A 22768-nucleotide genomic window follows, 5' to 3' on the forward strand; every position below is an offset into this window, starting at 1 on the left:
CTGCTTCTGATCGTTGTTGTTGTTGTTGTTGCGGTTATTGTTGCGGTTGTTATTGTTGTTGGGATGATTGTTGTAGTTGTTGTTGTTGTTGTTGTTGTTGTTGTTGTTGTTGTTGTGCCGTTTGTTGTAGTTGCGATTGATGTTGCGATTGTTGGGATAGTTGTTGTTGTTTTGGTGACTCTTATCACCATTTTCCTCCCACTTTCTTTTGACTAACTTCACGTTGGCCTCTTCAGCCGCCTGTTCTTTAATTCTTCCCTCAATCTGGTTCACTAGTTTGTGAGCCATTCTACATGCCTTTTGTATGGAGGCAGGCTCGTGTGAACTTATATCTTCTTGGATTCTCTCAGGTAACCCTTTCACAAACGCGTCGATCTTCTCTTCCTCATCTTCGAACGCTCTCGGACACAATAGGCACAATTCTGTGAATCGTCTTTCGTACTAAGTAATATCGAATCCCTGTGTTCGTAACCCTCTAAGTTCTGACTTGAGCTTATTGACCTCGGTTCTGGGACGGTACTTCTCGTTCATCAAGTGCTTGAATGCTGACCACGGTAGCGCGTAAGCAGCATCTTGTCCCACTTGCTCTAGATAGGTATTCCACCATGTTAACGCAATACCTGTGAAGGTATGCGTAGCATACTTCACTTTGTCTCCTTCAGTACATTTACTTATGGCAAACACCGATTCGAATTTCTCGGTCCACCGTTTCAATCCAATTGGTCATTCGGTTCCATCAAATTCTAAAGGTTTGCAGGCAGTGAATTCTTTGTAGGAGCATCCTACACGATTTCTTGCGCCGTTAACTGCATTGCTAGATTCAGAGTTATTGTTGGTATGTAGCGCGGCCTGTACTGCAGCTATGTTTGAAGCAAGAAAGGCACGAAATTCCTCTTCGCTCATATTCAAGGTGTATCGAGTAGTCGGTTCCATTTCCCGTTAAGTTCATACTTAGTAGCTAATATACAATTCAACTACTACAATTCCATATGAAAAACTGATTATAATAATATATCACATACAAATATTCTTCAAACTTACAACTTCGCTATATTACATATTGAAAGGACCCGTTCATATACATTATAAACGATTCACAATGGTTGATTACATTGCGAGGTATTTGACCTCTATATGATACATTTTACAAACATTGCATTCGTTTTTAAAAGACAAACTTTCTTTACATCGAAAATTGACAGGCATGCATACCATTTCATAATATCCACTATCCAACTATAAATTGATTTAATAATAATCTTTGATGAACTCAATGACTCGAATGCAACGTTCTTCGAAATATGCTATGAAAGACTCCAAGTAATATCTTTAAAATGAGCAAATGCACAGCGGAAGATTTCTTTAACACCTGAGAATAAACATGCTTTAAAGTGTCAACCAAAAGGTTGGTGAGTTCATTAGTTTATCATAATCATTTATTTCCATCATTTTAATAGACCACAAGAATTTCATTTCCAGTTCTCATAAATATACGTCCCATGCATAGAGACAAAAATAATCATTCATATGGTGAACACCTGGTAACCGACATTAACTAGATACATATAAGAATATCCCCTATCATTCCGGGATCCTCCTTCAGACATGATATAAATTTCGAAGTACTAAAGCATCCGGTACTTTGGATGGGGTTTGTTAGGCCCAATAGATCTATCTTTAGGATTCGCGTCAATTAGGGTGTCTGTTCCCTAATTCTTAGATTACCAGACTTTAATAAAAAGGGACATATTCGATTTCGATAATTCAACCATAGAATGTAGTTTCAATTACTTGTGTCTATTTCGTCAAACATTTATAAAAGCGCATGTATTCTCAGTCCTAAAAAATATAAAGGGTAAAAAGGAAAATGAAACGCACGCATATAAATATTGTAAAACAGTTATTAAAGCATTGCATGTATTCTCAGCCCAAAAATGTAATGAGTAAAAGGGAGCAAATGAAACTCACCATACTGTATTTCATAGTAAAAATACATATAACATCATTGAACAAGTGCAAGGTTGGCCTCGGATTCATGAACCTAAATTAAATATATATATTTATGTGTTGGTCAATATTTGTCTAACAAATTAGGTCAAGTCATAGTGTACCACAATCCTAATGCTCGAGACTAATATGCAAAAGTCAACAAAAGTAAATTTGACTCAAAATAATTTCCAAAAATCTATACATGATTAATATATAGTTTAAATATCATCGTTTTATATTTTTAAATATTTTTAAAAGATTTATTAGAGTAAATAATATAATTTATTTATTAATAAATAAAATTTTATATTAAATTTATATAATAAAATATACTTTTATATATATTAAGTAATAAAATTTATAGGGTTCATTTAATATCATAAAGATAATATGATAGGTATTATTAAAGTAAGTTATTACACGTAGTAAAATATGTTTGTATCACATATTTATTTGATAAAATAATACCTATAATGATAGTAAGTAAAAGTTGTATTATTTTGTAATAATAATTATTATTATAAAAATATCAATATTTATAATTACTAAGATGACATTATGATAAACGAAAATTCTAATTATGATAACTTTAATATTTACGATAATTTTTAATATTATCTTTAAAATAATAATTCTATTTAAAATAATAATAATAATGATATTTTATAGTAACAATGACATTTCTATTAAAATGATAATTTTTGTTAAAATGATAGTTTTAATACTAACGATACTTTTAATAATAATAGTAATGATAAAAATAATAAGAACGATAATTTTATCTAAATCAATATCTTATAATATTTTAATTTCATCATGATACTCTTACTCATTATTTCCTAATCATTTCGTTTAATAGCTTTTAATCGTCTTTTATATCGTGTTCATAATAATGATAATAATAGTAATCAAAATAATTAGGTGTTACAAATATTTGTTTTAATTACACTAATATTAATAATGATAGTTACTATAACATTATTAACGATAATACTAATAATTATCTTAATGATAATATAGTAATAATAATAATAACAATAACAATAACCATTTTTAAATAATGATATATATATATATATATATTAATAATGATAATAATAATAATAATAATAATAATACTAATAATAATAATAATAACAATAATAATAATAATAATAATAATAATAATAATAATAATAATAATAATAATTGGATAATAATAATAATACTAATTATAACTTTAACGATAATAACGATAGTAATAATAAAAAAAAATAACAATTTTTAATGATAAATCCATTTTATTGATAAAGATAATAATAATGATAATAATAAGATAAAACTAGAACGACGATAAAAAACGACGATAATAATAATCATTTTTAATAAAAATATTTTAATTCAATTGATTATAACTTCTAATCCGTTCATCGAAACCATTCGATATCTAAAGGAAAAGTTCTTAATTTTTCGCTAGCTTTCCAAGTACATGCATATCTTATACCTTATCTCAACCGCAAGTGTAACTAATTCAAGATTCAACCTAACCTGTCTAAGGGCAATATCAAAAGTACAAGCATACATAATCCTAAATACTCGAGCACTAGTCAGGGATACACTATTAGTATGTAAAAGTTAAATTATGAGTACTCACGTATCAATATTGAGATTCAATATTGCAGGAAAGGTACGTAGACGCAACGGAAATGATAAACACTATATTGACCTCACGAGCATACCCATGAACCATACTCAATCACCTCTATAGCTATAACCCATAATTTCCTTAATCCTATCCTACTCGAAAAACAATTTTGAAATCACTCGGACAGCACTCCGTCGTAATATTTTATGTATACTAATAATATCTTGAAATAATACGGAGTAAATATATATATGTAAATCGATTGAGAGAGTTTATAGAAAAATATTTTCAAGTTTCTATGAAATAATGAAACCTATTGAATTCTATTTATAATAGATTTTTGAATTATTAAAGTGAATTATTAAAGTATGAATTATTAAAGTATGAATTATTAAAGTGAATTATTAAAGTATGAATTATTAAAGTGAATTATTAAAGTATGAATTATTAAAGTTAAAGTAAATTAAAAATAAAGTAAAGGTAAAGTTTAAGTATATTAAAAGTATAAAACTATGTACGTATAATACGCGTATAAATATATATAATATTAATTTAAATCGTTATATATATTTAATAAAATAAAATATAAATATCGTTATCTTTATCATACTAGTTAAGTAATGAGTTGTCAAAAGTGATTCTAGATATTTATAAAAGTTATATACGTTTTAATAATAAAGTTCTTTTTAAACTGAAAACGTTTTTGTACGTTTGAAACTAAATAGATCAATCGAGTCTTTATGAGATTCAATCTTCCACTATCCTTTGTCTAGTTCTCAATGATTGACAATTTGTTCTTATTTATAAATCACTTTACCATTTTCTGAATATTGTTAAAATGGAAAGATTTCTCAAATCAACGCGGGCCTTTCAACAGAGACTTGTAATCATAATTCAATATATCCGATAATTCAATCATTTGATCTTATCTTCTAATTCCATTGATAAATATTTTGAAACAGATACAATCATATAAAGTATTTAATCTAATATTTTGTTTACGTTTCAAGTTATAATATATATACACATATACATATATAATCATATTCGTTTAATGGTTCGTGAATCGTTGGAACTTGGTCGAGGTTGAATGAATGTATGAACATAGTTTAAAATTCTTGAAATTTAACTTAACAAATATTGCTTATCGTGTCGGAAACATATAAAGATTAAAGTTTAAATTTGGTTGGAAATTTCCGGGTTGTCACAGTACCTACCCGTTAAAGAAATTTCGTCCCGAAATTTGAGTGGAAAGGTCGTGAATGATAATAAGTATGTTTTCATGATGCATACGGGCTGAAAATTAGAGTTTTATCATCAGCGAATAATTTGGATAAACAATCTATTTATATGAAGAGTACGAATGAAGCTAACATAGAAGAGTGAAATGAGTAAGTGTAGATTCATCTTATCATTTGACGTAGATATGATTGATTCCCAGATTTCAAGGGATTTGAAGAAAATCTTCTTAATAAGATTTGACTCTCCGGTAAACAAGGGAATTAGGATCCGCTTTAAATGCGATCGTCCATTTTAATTGTTCTGTCAGAGATTTTCTTATAAATTCACCTCATTCATTTCCTTACAACTCACACCTTCTGTTGATGCATTTTATGCAAGTCCTTAGACATCTACCCACGTCCATTGCAGGTACATCAGTTTACAGGCCACCATGATTGCTCGTTATTATCCTATCCGTGTTTGTATGTGGTTACAGGAACTGCAGGAACGAGATTTAGATGTTTGACTATGTTAGACTTAGTCAGACGTATGAGTGAAGCCTCACTAGTACGGATGACAGGCTCATACGCACGGTTGATGCTGAGCTAAGTCACAATTACAACCTAAATGAGAAGACACGAGTGAGTGATCACCCGTACGGCTGATGAAGCCAATTCGTACGTGTGATGAATGAATCGTATGGGTGAGTCAACAGCAGCGGTATATAAAGTCTTATGTTCTTCATTTTAGGTTAAGCCTCTCATTTGTTACACACACTCAGATCTAGTGAGCTCCTCCGATTCTCTCTCAGTCCAAATCACCCAGGTGGTGAATAATAGCTCTAGGTGTTGATCTAATCACACTTGATTTAGTTGTGGTTTGACTAAATTAATCAAAAAAAAAAAACTTAACCTACTCACTAGAGGGTTTGATTCATTGTTCCGCCATTGTGTGAGTTAACTCTGTTGATTTCTAAGTTCCTAGTCATGTTTCATCACCTTCTATTCTTTCCCCCTCAACTCATATTTTAAAGTATTCATCAATATGCTCCATCCAGTTCTGATTCTCGATATACTTCTAACTTTCATATCGTTCATTCTTCTTTTTCATCTACCGCCGGGAGAATCTATTTACTTCTACTATACTCTTGGGTTTATAGTGTTTCTAGTTCTCCCGTGTTTTTATATGCATCGATATATATGGTTTATAATTTCTGGTTTGTCGTTGGGCTTTATATGTTCCCTTATATTTCAAAGTCTCTGCTTCTGTCTTCTATAATCATTATCATTCACAGTTAATGCTCTCTTTTATTTACTGCAATTTATACCCCACTTTCTATTTCGGAGTTTTGTCCTTACGTTTCTTCTTCTTGCGATTAAGCACCGCTTGTAATGGTCCAGAATTCACAGATATGAATTTCGGAATGAACATTGTTAATGTTCTAGGAAGGAAATTGTGATAACACGATCTTAACTTGTCAAATTACTAGAATACCTTGGAAAAGGCCGAATCATCAAGAAATATTTTCTTGATATTTTAGAGGTTAAATAGAATACAAGAGTCGTATAACATGGCACATGATGATGTTATGATCTGTGAATCATCACGTTCCATTTAGAAACTCAGCATGACTTACTGTAATATAATCACATTGATCAAGTGTCATTATATTATACTAATTCATGCTTCAGTTCCCAACACTACTTCAAAATATTCCTATTTTAAACTTGAATGTTTCAGAATTTAGAAACTAAAATAGTTTCTTTTATGATGTAATACAGATAGCACGAAGAGGTAACTGATTTCAAATAAGAAAAATTAAAAAAATATCTTCAGAAATATGGAGGATATTTATAATGAAAGATATGATGATATTTTAGAATTTCTAATATCAGAGGATGATGAAGAATATTGTCCGCAGGGGTTTAGAGTCAGGAGCAAGGTATTCGTTAATGACTTCAGCAGGTACTGAATCATTTGGATCCTTTGAAGTCAGGTTCAATCTTTGTAATTTGTCCACAGCCTCCTTCCTACTTTGCTCAATCCGTTTTCCAGTTCCAAAACTTCTCTTTTTCTGCGCTTTGCCAGCACACTTCATCATTATCATCCAGCTTTTATCGTTTAAAGTCGTTTATAGTTTTTGCTACTTTATCAGCATTTTTTTTTTCCATTTACGGAGAACCAATTCGTAGTTCGGAGTGTTTTTCAGAAACTTCATATTCAAATTAAGTCCAGAGATAGACGTTATATATACACATATAACTGTTGGCGTAGACATGCTGTGAGATTTCAAAATATTGATTGCTAATTCTCAATGATTCGTATGGCAATTCTCATTACAAGATGCGAATGAGTAAATGATGGGGTTTCAATGAATAATTATAATGACTTTTTGGAGAGGCTAAAGTCAAAGGGTAATGAAGTTGTTGGTACATCTGCTAATAATGTGGTAGAATGTAAAAGGTTCCCTGGTAATGATGGTGTATATCTCAAGGTTATAATAAGGTTAGTCTGACTGAAAAGTCAAAGTTGACTTGCTGGAGCTGTGACAAAACTGGCAACTTTGAATAGGAGTCGCAAAGTTATTTTTGCTAATAAATGCCAAAGAATCTGACGCGGATACGTTGTTTAAACTTTTACTTTGGTTTCAAGAGTTTTTCGGGTACATAACTGTGGGTAACATGTGGTTGGATCATCTCGATTGCTCATCATTCGAAGTGTCTTCAGAAATTTTTGAAGGGTTCGAACACAGATTGTAATCGTTAACATACATTTGATGTTCTAACACAGTTTTGAAGTCAAAATATAGCTTGTGAAAGATGTAAGGATCTAAGAGTGATGATTTTGGTCATATCTCAAGTTGAATTTTGAGATTTCAAAATCAGAATATGTAATTAAATTTTGAATGAGTATGGTTGTTTTGATTTCTATATAAGAATATATATTGTTGTGAAAGTAGGGAGTATAATGGATGATTTGCTGAATCAGATTCGAAGAATGTAACATATTACTTGTGAATTTATATATCTCTCGGGTATTACCTACCCGTTAAAAAAAATTTCACAATTAATATTTTGTACAAAAGAATTTTATTACAGTCTTTATGAAAATATATATATGTATATTTTCTTCATATGTAACATAGATTTAATGAGTTAATGTTAAATTAAACTCATTTGATTTACGGTTGAAACTAGAATTGAATAATCCCTAAAGGCTTTAAAAAGTACATAACTTTTACGCAGTATTTCTTTAATAACATTGAAATTATGAATCAATACTTCGTTATTTGTTGATGTATGATGTTCGGTTCGTGGAATTCTTGTGAATTTCGCAAAGTACGAATGATGTTATCTGAAAAGTTTCGGGTACATCGATGATGAAAGTGTAAAATGAAATATATACTTGATTTATTATGAATTGGAATTTGTTGAATTGCGACAGAGATTGTAGTTAACACTGGTTAAGTTGCGGCCGAAGGACGTACATTATTGCATATTTGTAATATGAATTAACCGAGTAGTTAAGATTCACACACAATAGCTTAGCACAGAAAGATTTATTTCAAAATATATATATATATATATATATATATATATATATATATATATATATATATATATATATATATATATATATATATATATATAATATACATATAATTTCTTCAGAGGGAATGAGTTAATTCTTCATAACTCGTTGATACAATATACACGTTATTGATTCGTAATGATGTCCACAGTGATTCTTGAACTGACGGAGTTTGTGATGTTATCGGTGTTATTGATTCGGATGTTAACTGTACTGACGATGCTGGTAACGCTGACGGTACTGTTGATGCTGTTGGTAAAGCAAGTTTAGCTTGTTAATCACACACCATTTTTGTCAGGGTTTCTACTCTTCCTTCTATCATTTTGGTTCGCTTAACTGATTTATGGTTAGGGCTAGATTAGATAATCTCTAAGACTTTAGAGATTACATAATCGCCGCGGAATGTTTCTCCAATGAAGTTATGAATTAATACTTCGTTAGTTATTGTTGTTGGTACTCCTTGGTATCTATGGTGCGTATGACGTTGATGCTCGTGGGACAAATTGTGAAGTTGAGGTTTACGACGTGGTTGTGGTTGGAGGTGGTAATGGTACTCTTGGCATTGTGATGGTGGTAATGGTTATGCTGCTGATGCTGCTGCTGGTGTTTGTAATCTCTGCACCATATTCTCCAAAGCCACTACCCGAGCGCGAAGCTCGTTGACTTCTTCTATTACACCGGGGTGATTGTCGGTTCGGACGAGCGGATAAATAAAATCTAAAATTTGATGTAATATATAATCGTGACGAGATACTATGGAAATGAGTGAAAAAATGGTGTTTCGGACAGGTTCGTCGGTAAGTGCTTCAGGTTCTTCGTCAAGAGGGCAATGTGGTGGATGGAAGGGATCACCTTCTTCTTGTCTCCAATGATTGAGGAGGCTACGAACCCATCCCCAATTCATCTAGAATAGGTGATGACTGATTGGTTGATCTATTCCGGTCACACTGCTTTCGGAGCTTGAATAGGATTCCATTTCGGAATCTGAGTGACTTGAACTGATGACGAATTCCATTTCGTATGATTGGATAAAGGATTTTTTTTTTCGATATGAAATGATTTTGGCTAACGGATGGTATTCTAATTACATAGAAAATATATATATATATATATATATATATATATATATATATATATATATATATATATATATATATATATATATATATATATATATATATATATATATATATATCAAAAGATTTCGTAGATTACGGAGGACTTTGCGGGATATGTCAGGCAAAGTTTAAAGTAACAGATACGATAAGATATGATTTAGCAGATATGCTAAGATATGAATTTTTGTCTATACACTATTCATGCAATCAGTGCAGCAAGACGTGTCTTAGACTAAAAATGATAAGCAGGTAATTTCCTGAGGATGATAAGTAGTTAATTTTCGACACAAAATGATAAGCAAAACTTTTGACATGCAGACACGGTCGAAGTCCAGACTCACTAATGCATCCTATCGACTTATCAGTTAGACACACTAATGCAGACCTGGTTCGCTAAGACCACCGCTCTGATACCAACTGAAAGGACCCGTTCATATACATTATAAACGATTCACAATGGTTGATTACATTGCGAGGTATTTGACCTCTATATGATACATTTTACAAACATTGCATTCGTTTTTAAAAGACAAACTTTCTTTACATCGAAAATTGACAGGCATGCATACCATTTCATAATATCCACTATCCAACTATAAATTGATTTAATAATAATCTTTGATGAACTCAATGACTCGAATGCAACGTTCTTCGAAATATGCTATGAAAGACTCCAAGTAATATCTTTAAAATGAGCAAATGCACAGCGGAAGATTTCTTTAACACCTGAGAATAAACATGCTTTAAAGTGTCAACCAAAAGGTTGGTGAGTTCATTAGTTTATCATAATCATTTATTTCCATCATTTTAATAGACCACAAGAATTTCATTTCCAGTTCTCATAAATATACGTCCCATGCATAGAGACAAAAATAATCATTCATATGGTGAACACCTGGTAACCGACATTAACTAGATACATATAAGAATATCCCCTATCATTCCGGGATCCTCCTTCAGACATGATATAAATTTCGAAGTACTAAAGCATCCGGTACTTTGGATGGGGTTTGTTAGGCCCAATAGATCTATCTTTAGGATTCGCGTCAATTAGGGTGTCTGTTCCCTAATTCTTAGATTACCAGACTTTAATAAAAAGGGGCATATTCGATTTCGATAATTCAACCATAGAATGTAGTTTCAATTACTTGTGTCTATTTCGTCAAACATTTATAAAAGCGCATGTATTCTCAGTCCTAAAAAATATAAAGGGTAAAAAGGAAAATGAAACGCACGCATATAAATATTGTAAAACAGTTATTAAAGCATTGCATGTATTCTCAGCCCAAAAATGTAATGAGTAAAAGGGAGCAAATGAAACTCACCATACTGTATTTCATAGTAAAAATACATATAACATCATTGAACAAGTGCAAGGTTGGCCTCGGATTCATGAACCTAAATTAAATATATATATTTATGTGTTGGTCAATATTTGTCTAACAAATTAGGTCAAGTCATAGTGTACCACAATCCTAATGCTCGAGACTAATATGCAAAAGTCAACAAAAGTAAATTTGACTCAAAATAATTTCCAAAAATCTATACATGATTAATATATAGTTTAAATATCATCGTTTTATATTTTTAAATATTTTTAAAAGATTTATTAGAGTAAATAATATAATTTATTTATTAATAAATAAAATTTTATATTAAATTTATATAATAAAATATACTTTTATATATATTAAGTAATAAAATTTATAGGGTTCATTTAATATCATAAAGATAATATGATAGGTATTATTAAAGTAAGTTATTACACGTAGTAAAATATGTTTGTATCACATATTTATTTGATAAAATAATACCTATAATGATAGTAAGTAAAAGTTGTATTATTTTGTAATAATAATTATTATTATAAAAATATCAATATTTATAATTACTAAGATGACATTATGATAAACGAAAATTCTAATTATGATAACTTTAATATTTACGATAATTTTTAATATTATCTTTAAAATAATAATTCTATTTAAAATAATAATAATAATGATATTTTATAGTAACAATGACATTTCTATTAAAATGATAATTTTTGTTAAAATGATAGTTTTAATACTAACGATACTTTTAATAATAATAGTAATGATAAAAATAATAAGAACGATAATTTTATCTAAATCAATATCTTATAATATTTTAATTTCATCATGATACTCTTACTCATTATTTCCTAATCATTTCGTTTAATAGCTTTTAATCGTCTTTTATATCGTGTTCATAATAATGATAATAATAGTAATCAAAATAATTAGGTGTTACAAATATTTGTTTTAATTACACTAATATTAATAATGATAGTTACTATAACATTATTAACGATAATACTAATAATTATCTTAATGATAATATAGTAATAATAATAATAACAATAACAATAACCATTTTTAAATAATGATATATATATATATATATATATTAATAATGATAATAATAATAATAATAATAATAATACTAATAATAATAATAATAACAATAATAATAATAATAATAATAATAATAATAATAATAATAATTGGATAATAATAATAATACTAATTATAACTTTAACGATAATAACGATAGTAATAATAAAAAAAAATAACAATTTTTAATGATAAATCCATTTTATTGATAAAGATAATAATAATGATAATAATAAGATAAAACTAGAACGACGATAAAAAACGACGATAATAATAATCATTTTTAATAAAAATATTTTAATTCAATTGATTATAACTTCTAATCCGTTCATCGAAACCATTCGATATCTAAAGGAAAAGTTCTTAATTTTTCGCTAGCTTTCCAAGTACATGCATATCTTATACCTTATCTCAACCGCAAGTGTAACTAATTCAAGATTCAACCTAACCTGTCTAAGGGCAATATCAAAAGTACAAGCATACATAATCCTAAATACTCGAGCACTAGTCAGGGATACACTATTAGTATGTAAAAGTTAAATTATGAGTACTCACGTATCAATATTGAGATTCAATATTGCAGGAAAGGTACGTAGACGCAACGGAAATGATAAACACTATATTGACCTCACGAGCATACCCATGAACCATACTCAATCACCTCTATAGCTATAACCCATAATTTCCTTAATCCTATCCTACTCGAAAAACAATTTTGAAATCACTCGGACAGCACTCCGTCGTAATATTTTATGTATACTAATAATATCTTGAAATAATACGGAGTAAATATATATATGTAAATCGATTGAGAGAGTTTATAGAAAAATATTTTCAAGTTTCTATGAAATAATGAAACCTATTGAATTCTATTTATAATAGATTTTTGAATTATTAAAGTGAATTATTAAAGTATGAATTATTAAAGTATGAATTATTAAAGTGAATTATTAAAGTATGAATTATTAAAGTGAATTATTAAAGTATGAATTATTAAAGTTAAAGTAAATTAAAAATAAAGTAAAGGTAAAGTTTAAGTATATTAAAAGTATAAAACTATGTACGTATAATACGCGTATAAATATATATAATATTAATTTAAATCGTTATATATATTTAATAAAATAAAATATAAATATCGTTATCTTTATCATACTAGTTAAGTAATGAGTTGTCAAAAGTGATTCTAGATATTTATAAAAGTTATATACGTTTTAATAATAAAGTTCTTTTTAAACTGAAAACGTTTTTGTACGTTTGAAACTAAATAGATCAATCGAGTCTTTATGAGATTCAATCTTCCACTATCCTTTGTCTAGTTCTCAATGATTGACAATTTGTTCTTATTTATAAATCACTTTACCATTTTCTGAATATTGTTAAAATGGAAAGATTTCTCAAATCAACGCGGGCCTTTCAACAGAGACTTGTAATCATAATTCAATATATCCGATAATTCAATCATTTGATCTTATCTTCTAATTCCATTGATAAATATTTTGAAACAGATACAATCATATAAAGTATTTAATCTAATATTTTGTTTACGTTTCAAGTTATAATATATATACACATATACATATATAATCATATTCGTTTAATGGTTCGTGAATCGTTGGAACTTGGTCGAGGTTGAATGAATGTATGAACATAGTTTAAAATTCTTGAAATTTAACTTAACAAATATTGCTTATCGTGTCGGAAACATATAAAGATTAAAGTTTAAATTTGGTTGGAAATTTCCGGGTTGTCACACATATAACATGAAATATAGTACACTATGATGCAGGACAGTTTTGAAGATAAATCTAGTTAATACGCAAGTTGTTCAGCAAAGGAAATAAAGACATGTAATTCATAAGTCCAGAAACAAGTCATGCATTCTGGTTTTACTAAGACGACTTCCCATCCTTGGTCTTGTGGAAAATAACCATTATGACCATTAGCTAGGCAGCATGTTGTAATGTCGTCAAAAGGACGAGGGTTTCGTAATGTCCAACAGTCCCGTAATAATCTAAAAACCTTGTTTCTCACCCCAACTATTGAATCCGTCACTTGTGGGAAGGTTTTATTTAAAAGTTGCAATCCGATGTTCTTTTTCTCACTTTGGTAAGAAGTGAACATCACTAACCCGTAAGCATAACATGCTTCTTTATGTTGCATGTTAGAAGCTCTTTCTAATTCACGAAATCCTATGTTGGAATATGTTGAGTCAAAATAGGTTCTTAACCCGTAGCGTAAAATTGCATTTGGGTTCCCCGCATTTAACGCTTTAAAGAAAGCACGGCGTAACTTACGGTCTCCCCAATGTGATATACCCCACATATCAAAGGAAAACCTTTTATAAACTAAGACATTTCTGAAAAGTCTTTCAAATGTTTGACAAGTTAATTTCGCCATAACTAAATGTGCTGATGAATTCTGACCGACTCTAGACAAGATTTTCTCAATCATATCCTCTGGTAGGTCTTCTAAAATATTCGGTTGTCTACCCTTAACGTCCATTTTGTTTTTATACTGTAAAATAGACAACGATTAGATTCGTAAAAGATAATTAACAAATAATACAAGCAATTTTTACATAGAACATAAAAGTACAAGCACACTACAATACATATAATACACAACATGATTACAACCTTCAAATCTGAATCATTGGTTTCTTCTTCTTCGGACTTGGTTCGTTTTCCTAATTTTCTAGTAATATATGGTGTTCCTCTAATACGAGCTGTCGTTTTCCATAATAGTTTAGAAAAATCTAGTGGTTTAGAGGTTTTCGGGTCATTGTTACATTTTAGGAAATACGGATGTTGTCGATACATATAAAGTTCATCGGGGTTGGAATCGGGTTTCTCTATTTTTATACATTTTCCCTTATTATTTTCTTTCGCTTTATTAAATTGGGTCGAGGTAATTTCTATAACATCATCGGAATCCTCATCGGGATCCGATTCATCGGAAAATTGGTAATCTTCCCAATATTTTGCTTCCTCGGCGGAAACACCATTGACCATTATTAACTTTGGTCCGTTGGTTGAGGATTTTCTTTTATTTAATCGATTTACTATAGGTATCGATATTTCTTCCTCCGGAACCTCTTCTTCTTCTGGTTCCTCCTCTTCCGATTCATCCTCTTCCGGTTCCTCCTCTTCCGGTTCCTCCTCTTCCGGTTCCTCTTCGGGAATTCGTGAATCTTCCCAAAATATATTCGACTCTTCATTATTATTAGGTGAATCAATGGGATTTGTACTAGAGGTAGACATCTATCACACAATATCAAACACGTTAAGAGATTAATATATCACATAATATTTACATGTTAATAATATATAGTTTCCAACAAAAAAAATGTTAAGCAATCGTTTTTGAAGAAAAACACGGTCGAAGTCCAGACTCACTAATGCATCCTAACAAACTCGGTAAGACATACTAATGCAATTTTCTGGTTCTCTAAGACCAACGCTCGGATACCAACTGAATTGTCCCGTTCATATTGATTATAAACGTTCCATATTAATTGATTTCGTCGCGAGGTTTTGACCTCTATATGAGACGTTTTTCAAAGACTGCATTAATTTTTAAAACAACCATAACCTTTATTTTATCGATAAAGGTTTAAAAGCATTACGTAGATTATCAAATAATGATAATCTAAAATATACCGTTTACACACGACCATTACATAATGGTTTACAATAAGAATATATTACATCAAAAATAAGTTTCTTGAATGCAGTTTTTACAAAATATCGTACAAGCATGGACTCCAAATCTTGTCTTTATTTTAGTATGCAACAGCGGAAGCTCTTAATAATCACCTGAGAATAAACATGCTTAAAACGTCAACAAAAATGTTGGTGAGTTATAGGTTTAACCTATATATTATCAAATCATAATAATAGACCACAAGATTTCATATTTCAATATACATCCCATACATAGAGATAAAAATCATTCATATGGTGAACACCTGGTAACCGACATTAACAAGATGCATATATAAGAATATCCCCATCATTCCGGGACACCCTTCGGATATGATATAAATTTCGAAGTACTAAAGCATCCGGTACTTTGGATGGGGTTTGTTAGGCCCAATAGATCTATCTTTAGGATTCGCGTCAATTAGGATGTTTGTTCCCTAATTCTTAGATTACCATACTTAATAAAAAGGGGCATATTCGATTTCAATAATTCAACCATAGAATGTAGTTTCACGTACTTGTGTCTATTTTGTAAATCATTTATAAAACCTGCATGTATTCTCATCCCAAAAATATTAGATTTTAAAAGTGGGACTATAACTCACTTTCACAGATTTTTACTTCGTCGGGAAGTAAGACTTGGCCACTGGTCGATTCACGAACCTATAACAAATATGTACATATATATCAAAGTATGTTCAAAATATATTTACAACATTTTTAATACGTTTTACTGTTTTAAGTTTATTAAGTCAGCTGTCCTTGTTAGTAACCTACAACTAGTTGTCCATAATTAGATGTACAGAAATAAATAAATATATATTATCTTGAATCAATCCACGACCCAGTGTATACACGTCTCAGGCTAGATCACAACTCAAACTATATATATTTTTGGAATCAACCTCAACCCTGTATAGCTAACTCCAACATTACTGCATATAGAGTGTCTATGGTTGTTCCAAATAATATATATAGATGTGTCGATATGATATGTCAAAACATTTGCATACGTGTCTATGGAACCCCAAGATTACATTATATATTAGAATACATGTATAATACAATATAAGTTAGCTAGGATATGATTAATATAGATTTGTTACCAATTTTCACGTAGCTACAACAAGCAAAAATAACCAATCTTGTTTTACCCATAACTTCTTCATTTTAAATCCGTTTTGAGTGAATCAAATTGCTATGGTTTCATATTGAACTTAACTTTATGAATCTATACAGAAAAAGTATAAGTTTATAGTCGGAATTATAGGTTACAAGTTGTTTTTGCAAAGGTAGTCATTTCAGTCGAAAGAACAACGTCTAGATGACCATTTTGGAAAACATACTTCCACTTTGAGTTTAACCATGATTTTTGGATATAGTTTCATGTTCATAAGAAAAATCAATTTCCAAGAAGACCAACTTTTAAATCAAAGTTTATCATAGTTTTTAATTATCCAAACCAAAACAGCCCCCGGTTTCACTATGACGGCGTATATCCGATTTTATGGTGTTCATCGTGTTTCTAGGTTTTAAATCATTAAGTTAGCATATCATATAGATATAGAACATGTGTTTAGTTGATTATAAAAGTCAAGTTAGAAGGATTAACTTTTGTTTGCGAACAAGTTTAGAATTAACTAAACTATGTTCTAGTGATTACAAGTTTAAACCTTCGAATAAGATAGCTTTATATGTATGAATCGAATGATGTTATGAACATCATTACTACCTCAAGTTTTCTGGATAAAACCACTGGAAATGAGAAAAATGGATCTAGCTTCAAAGGATCCTTGGATGGCTTGAAAGTTCTTGAAATAGAATCATGACACGAAAACAGTTCAAGTAAGATTTTCACTCGAAATAAGATTGTTATAGTTGTAGAAATTGAATCAAAGTTTGAATATGAATATTACCTTGAATTAGAAAGATAACCTACTGTAAATGACAAAGGTTCCTTGATCTTAGATGATTACTTGGAATGGATTAGAAAGCTTGGAAGTAGACTTGCAAACTTGGAAGTATTCTTGATTTTTATGAAACTATACTTATGGAATTTATGAAGAACACTTAGAACTTGAAGATAGAACTTGAGAGAGATCACTTAGATGAAGAAAATTGAAGAATGAAAGTGTTTGTAGGTGTTTTTGGTCGTTGGTATATGGATTAGATATAAAGGATGTGTAATTTTGTTTTCATGTAAATAAGTCATGAATGATTACTCATATTTTTGTAATTTTATGAGATATTTCATGCTAGTTACCAAATGATGGTTCCCACATGTGTTAGGTGACTCACATGGGCTGCTAAGAGCTGATCATTGGAGTGTATATACCAATAGTACATACATCTAAAAGCTGTGTATTGTACGAGTACGAATACGGGTGCATACGAGTAAAATTGTTGATGAAACTGAACGAGGATGTAATTGTAAGCATTTTTGTTAAGTAGAAGTATTTTGATATGTGTCTTGAAGTCTTTCAAAAGTGTAAGAATACATATCAAAGCACAACATGTATATACATTCTAATGGAGTCGTTAAGTCTTCGTTAGTCGTTACATGTAAGTGTTGTTTTGAAACCTTTAAGTTAACGATCTCAATTAATGTTGTTAACCCAATGTTTATTATATCAAATGAGATGTTAAATTATTATATTATCATGATATTATGATGTATGAATATCTCTTAATATGATATATACATTAAAATATCGTTACAACGATAATCGTTACATATAAGTCTCGTTTCGTAATTCTTGGGTTAGTAGTCTTGTTTTTACATATGTAGTTCATTGTTAACACACTTAATGATATATTTAAATATCATTTTATCATGTTAAATATAGTGTATCAATATCTTAATATGATACATATGTATTTAGTAGACGTTATAATAACGATAATCGTTATATATATCATTTCTAGTTTCTTAACTTAGTAATCTCATTTCTTATGTATATCACACATGTTTAATATACTTAGTGCGATACTTACTCATCATAATCTTATGTCAAATATATATATATATATATATATATATATATATATATATATATATATATATATATATATATATATATACCACAACATGTAATTTTTACAATTTTGTAACATTCGTGAATCGCCGGTCAACATGGGTGATCAATTGTCTATATGAAACTTATTTCATTTAATCAAGTCTTAACAAGTTTGATTGCTTAACACGTTGGAAACATTTAGTCATGTAAATATCAATCTCAATTAATATATATAAACATGGAAAAGTTCGGGTCACTACATTGATGAGCTGTACCTGTTCTGAATCTTTTCAATCTCATGATCCCACTTTTCTGGAAGACCATCTTTCAACACTCTTACTGCCTTTTCATCAGGCACCTCAATCCCATAATCTGCCATCTCTGCAACCAATAATCGATATCTCTCCAAAGTCTGTCCTAGAGATTCTGAAGGAAGAGCTGCAAACACCCTCCATTCATCTTTCAAAACCTTACCCTTAGTCGCACGATAGGTAGCAGTACCTTCTGTTGCAGATTGAAGAGCTAACCAGATAGTATACAAGGTTTTGTTTCGGTTCTTAAATTGCTGAAAGATTTCCTTTGACAAAGCTTGAGTTAGTTGAGCATAACATCTACACTCAAGATTGTACTCTTCACGCTCTGTAGGACTGAACTGTGAAGTTTCTTTGGGTTCACCATCTGCTCCACATGGCCATACATACGGATTCTCAATACATTCCCAAAGTCTAGAATCGACACCATTTAAGTAAATAACAAACCTAACTTTCCAGTCCAAGAAGTTCTTAAGATTGTCAAGTCTAGGTACTTTATTCGAAGAACCAGATTCACTTTCATTCAGTAATAGTTTTTGTAGTCCAGGTGCGATAACTAATGCACTGTATTCATTCATCACTTGTTCGTTTGTGTCAGACATTTCAATTGATTAAGTGTTAAATTTAAAGTTAATTATGAGCTGTTTTAAAGTCACACGGTCGATTGTCCTTGACACACGGTCGATTGATTGAGACACACGGTCGAGTGTATGACTTACACGGTCGATTGTCTGACCAAATTTTTTCAGCACTTCGTTACAAAATGAGCCTTGGGTATTACAAACTCACACGGACGATTGTCTATCTCACACGGTTGGTTCACTATCTCACACGGTCGAGTGACAAACTAACACGACCGACTGACCTTTTGAAACTAACACGGCTCTGGTAAAACTCACACGGTTGGTTGAAATACTCACCCGGTCGATCTAATGACTCACTCGGTCGGTTGTCAGTACACAAACGGCCGAGTGTGTTCTTGACAGTAGCAGGACGACAATTAGGGTTTTCTAGACAAAAATCGATTTTGCAATCGATTATGGATGAAAAACACAAAACCAACACGTAGAAAACAATAGTGATGACTCCAGAAACACCTTTTGACAATAAAACTACCAACAATAACGTAGAAAAACCAATTAATTGACTAAAAACCCAAAAATACCAAAAACACCAATTTTGACCCACAAACGATTTGATCAAGCAAAACCAGAGACTCCAGCTCTGATACCACTTTGTAGACGATTGTTCTAAGGATCTAGGTCGCTTGGACTCTAAACTAGAGGCGGAATACACTAGAAAAGGGTTAAACCGAGATATGGGTCGTTTTGGGATCGAATTGGTCAAACCTAGAGCAAAATCTAGATTAGATCGACTCCTAGACGATATATTTCGATGGTATATGGTGTTAGGGTTCTCTGGAGACGAAAACCTACGACTTAGGGTAAATGGGACGAGTAACCTCATCAAAGAAGTCTAAACCCGTATATATAGTGAACACAGACACATTCGGTCGAGTGTCTGTGTACACTCGGTCGACTGACTGACTCAGTCGGTCGAGTGTCTATACACACTCGGTCGACTGTGTGCAGTTTAACATATTGATCACTTAATAAATTAAGTACGCACAAACACAAATATAATCAATAGTCTCGAGTAAACAATATTACATAACCGAAACGTGTTAAACATAAAAATGAATAACGGCTGGGGATTCATGCACCAACAAAGAATGCAAAGTAAATTCTTGAAAATGACTAGACCATACCTCCTGGAACATTGTAGTCAATCATCTGGATAAAACAAGTAAAAGATTCAAAATTAGAGTTGATTCTTGAAGACAATTAAGATGATTAAAATATAGCATACATATAAGTAAATCACAAACGCGACTACTTGGATCAAACTCGGACAAGCAATTAGTTTTAAGGGGGCGCTTTGAGATATTAAACGATAAATGTATTGGTATAAGACCATTCCCAATGCTTTGTCCTTGAGGGAACTGTAACGCCTCGTGCTCAGCTTGCCCTCGCTTTGTCCTTGAGGGCACCATCGGCAGTGCCTTGTGCTCAGCCTTGCTCTTGGCTTGTGCTCCAACTTCGATGTGGTTTTTTCCCTCACAAAGCATTTTGCATCACAGGACACTTTCTTTTTCTTAATTTATTTGTGCTATATATGTTTGTACACATAGCTAACACGCTTGTAAACAAATTTATTTAATTAATTTGGTGGGTTATGTGATGAGAAAGAAGTATGTTATGGTTGGTAGTGGTGTGTGATAGGTATGTGATGGGGAGAAAATGGAGAGAGAAAGCTGATGTGGTGCTGATGTTGCGGTGTGTGCTGGAAAGGACGGACGTTATGGTTGAGAGTGATCTAATGCATGCAATCAGAAAATAATGTTGAGTAAAAAAAATTGGTAAAATGCATTCATAATATGATGTTTTGGTAGAAAAAAAAATTATATATGTAACGGCCTAAGACCATTTTTAATGGTGAGGGGATGATGGGGGTGTGATAGGTGTTTTTGTAAGGTATAGTGCTGATTTGGCAAATGTGATGGAGTTTGTAGTGGTATGGAGTGATGGTTGTGTGATGGGTTATTTTATTAGTTTAATTTATTTTAAATTATAAAAGTATTAATCTAATTTTCGATTGGTTAAAAATCCTTCACGCCACAATTCTTCTATGTGATGCTATGATCACGCCAAAGGTTTTTGGGGACCATCACGCCCCATTGTGGGGTGATGGTGGCGTGATGTTGATGTTTTTGAGGCAATTACTCTGCACTAGGAATGGTCTAACAGGTAGAAAACATAGTTATGAAAAACCGAGGTGAGACATTCTTTTTCATAACTTTTTTGAAATGTAAAAATTAAAGTTATTTTAAAAAACAAACTCCTTCCGAATATAAATTTGAAGACACAAACAACCGAACTTGCATAAGCACAACATTAGACGCATATATACCAACACAAAGCAAAAATGAAAATAGCTTTACCCGGTCAACCCACTGCCGAGAAACGTCATCAAACTCAAATGATGGATCATGGAAAATATCTGATTTAAGAGAATCATAAACTTGTTTGAATTTGGATTTTGGAATGTTGCTTGTTGACGTAGAGAGTGTACAATTGTTAGAATGTGATTCACTGGGAACTAGATTACGTGCCCCATACTTTCCACATTGCGATCCAACTGATGAACACAACTGATAAGAAACATCCCATTTGAATGAAATAGCACCGACTATCATCCTGAAACAACAATCATTTGTACATGTATTTTGCCCAAAAACCTTCAACTTTTGCCCAAAAACATTCATAATTTGCCTAAAAACTTCAATTTTTTGTCCAAAAAATTGCTACGGTTTTAAATTTGTTTTGCCTCCGGTGAAAAAAATCCTAGATCCGTCACTGCACGTACATTCTCAATATATTGCTAATAAAGTTTGAATATAGAGAAAATTGCGCGGATAGTCCATGTGGTTTGTAGCTCCGAACGTGGATAGACAAAGTTGGTGATTTGAGTGTGGATAGTCCCTGTGACTTAAAAGTGGAGCAAGGATAGCATGTGAGGGTATTTATGTCATTTACAGGGATTTCATCAACTCAATTTATTATGTTTATATTTAATAAATAAATAAATATAAATATAGATATAGAATATAATTTAAATTAATAAATCTACAAATTTTCATCTTCCTCCTCCCCTTTAATCTTTATCATCCCAATTTATACAACCACCTCTGGTCAATTAACTCACCCACCCTTTAT

The 22768-nt window shown here is 31.0% G+C and overlaps 1 protein-coding gene across 1 annotated transcript in view; it reads right to left on the reverse strand.

Annotated features, from left to right (window-relative positions):
- Positions 1–22064, reverse strand: part of LOC139891522 (farnesyl diphosphate synthase 2-like) — an 84583-nt gene extending 62519 nt beyond the window's left edge. The window contains exons 1-2 of the mRNA XM_071874495.1: positions 21994–22064; positions 20761–20785 (exon numbers count right to left, since the gene is read on the reverse strand). Coding sequence (XP_071730596.1) covers positions 20761–20785 — 25 coding nt within the window. The 5' untranslated portion in view covers positions 21994–22064. The remainder of the gene's footprint in view (positions 1–20760; positions 20786–21993) is intronic.
- Positions 22065–22768: the final 704 nt, after the last annotated feature.

The sequence above is a fragment of the Rutidosis leptorrhynchoides genome, chromosome 2 (assembly GCF_046630445.1).
Source record: "Rutidosis leptorrhynchoides isolate AG116_Rl617_1_P2 chromosome 2, CSIRO_AGI_Rlap_v1, whole genome shotgun sequence".
Classification (NCBI taxonomy): domain Eukaryota; kingdom Viridiplantae; phylum Streptophyta; class Magnoliopsida; order Asterales; family Asteraceae; genus Rutidosis; species Rutidosis leptorrhynchoides.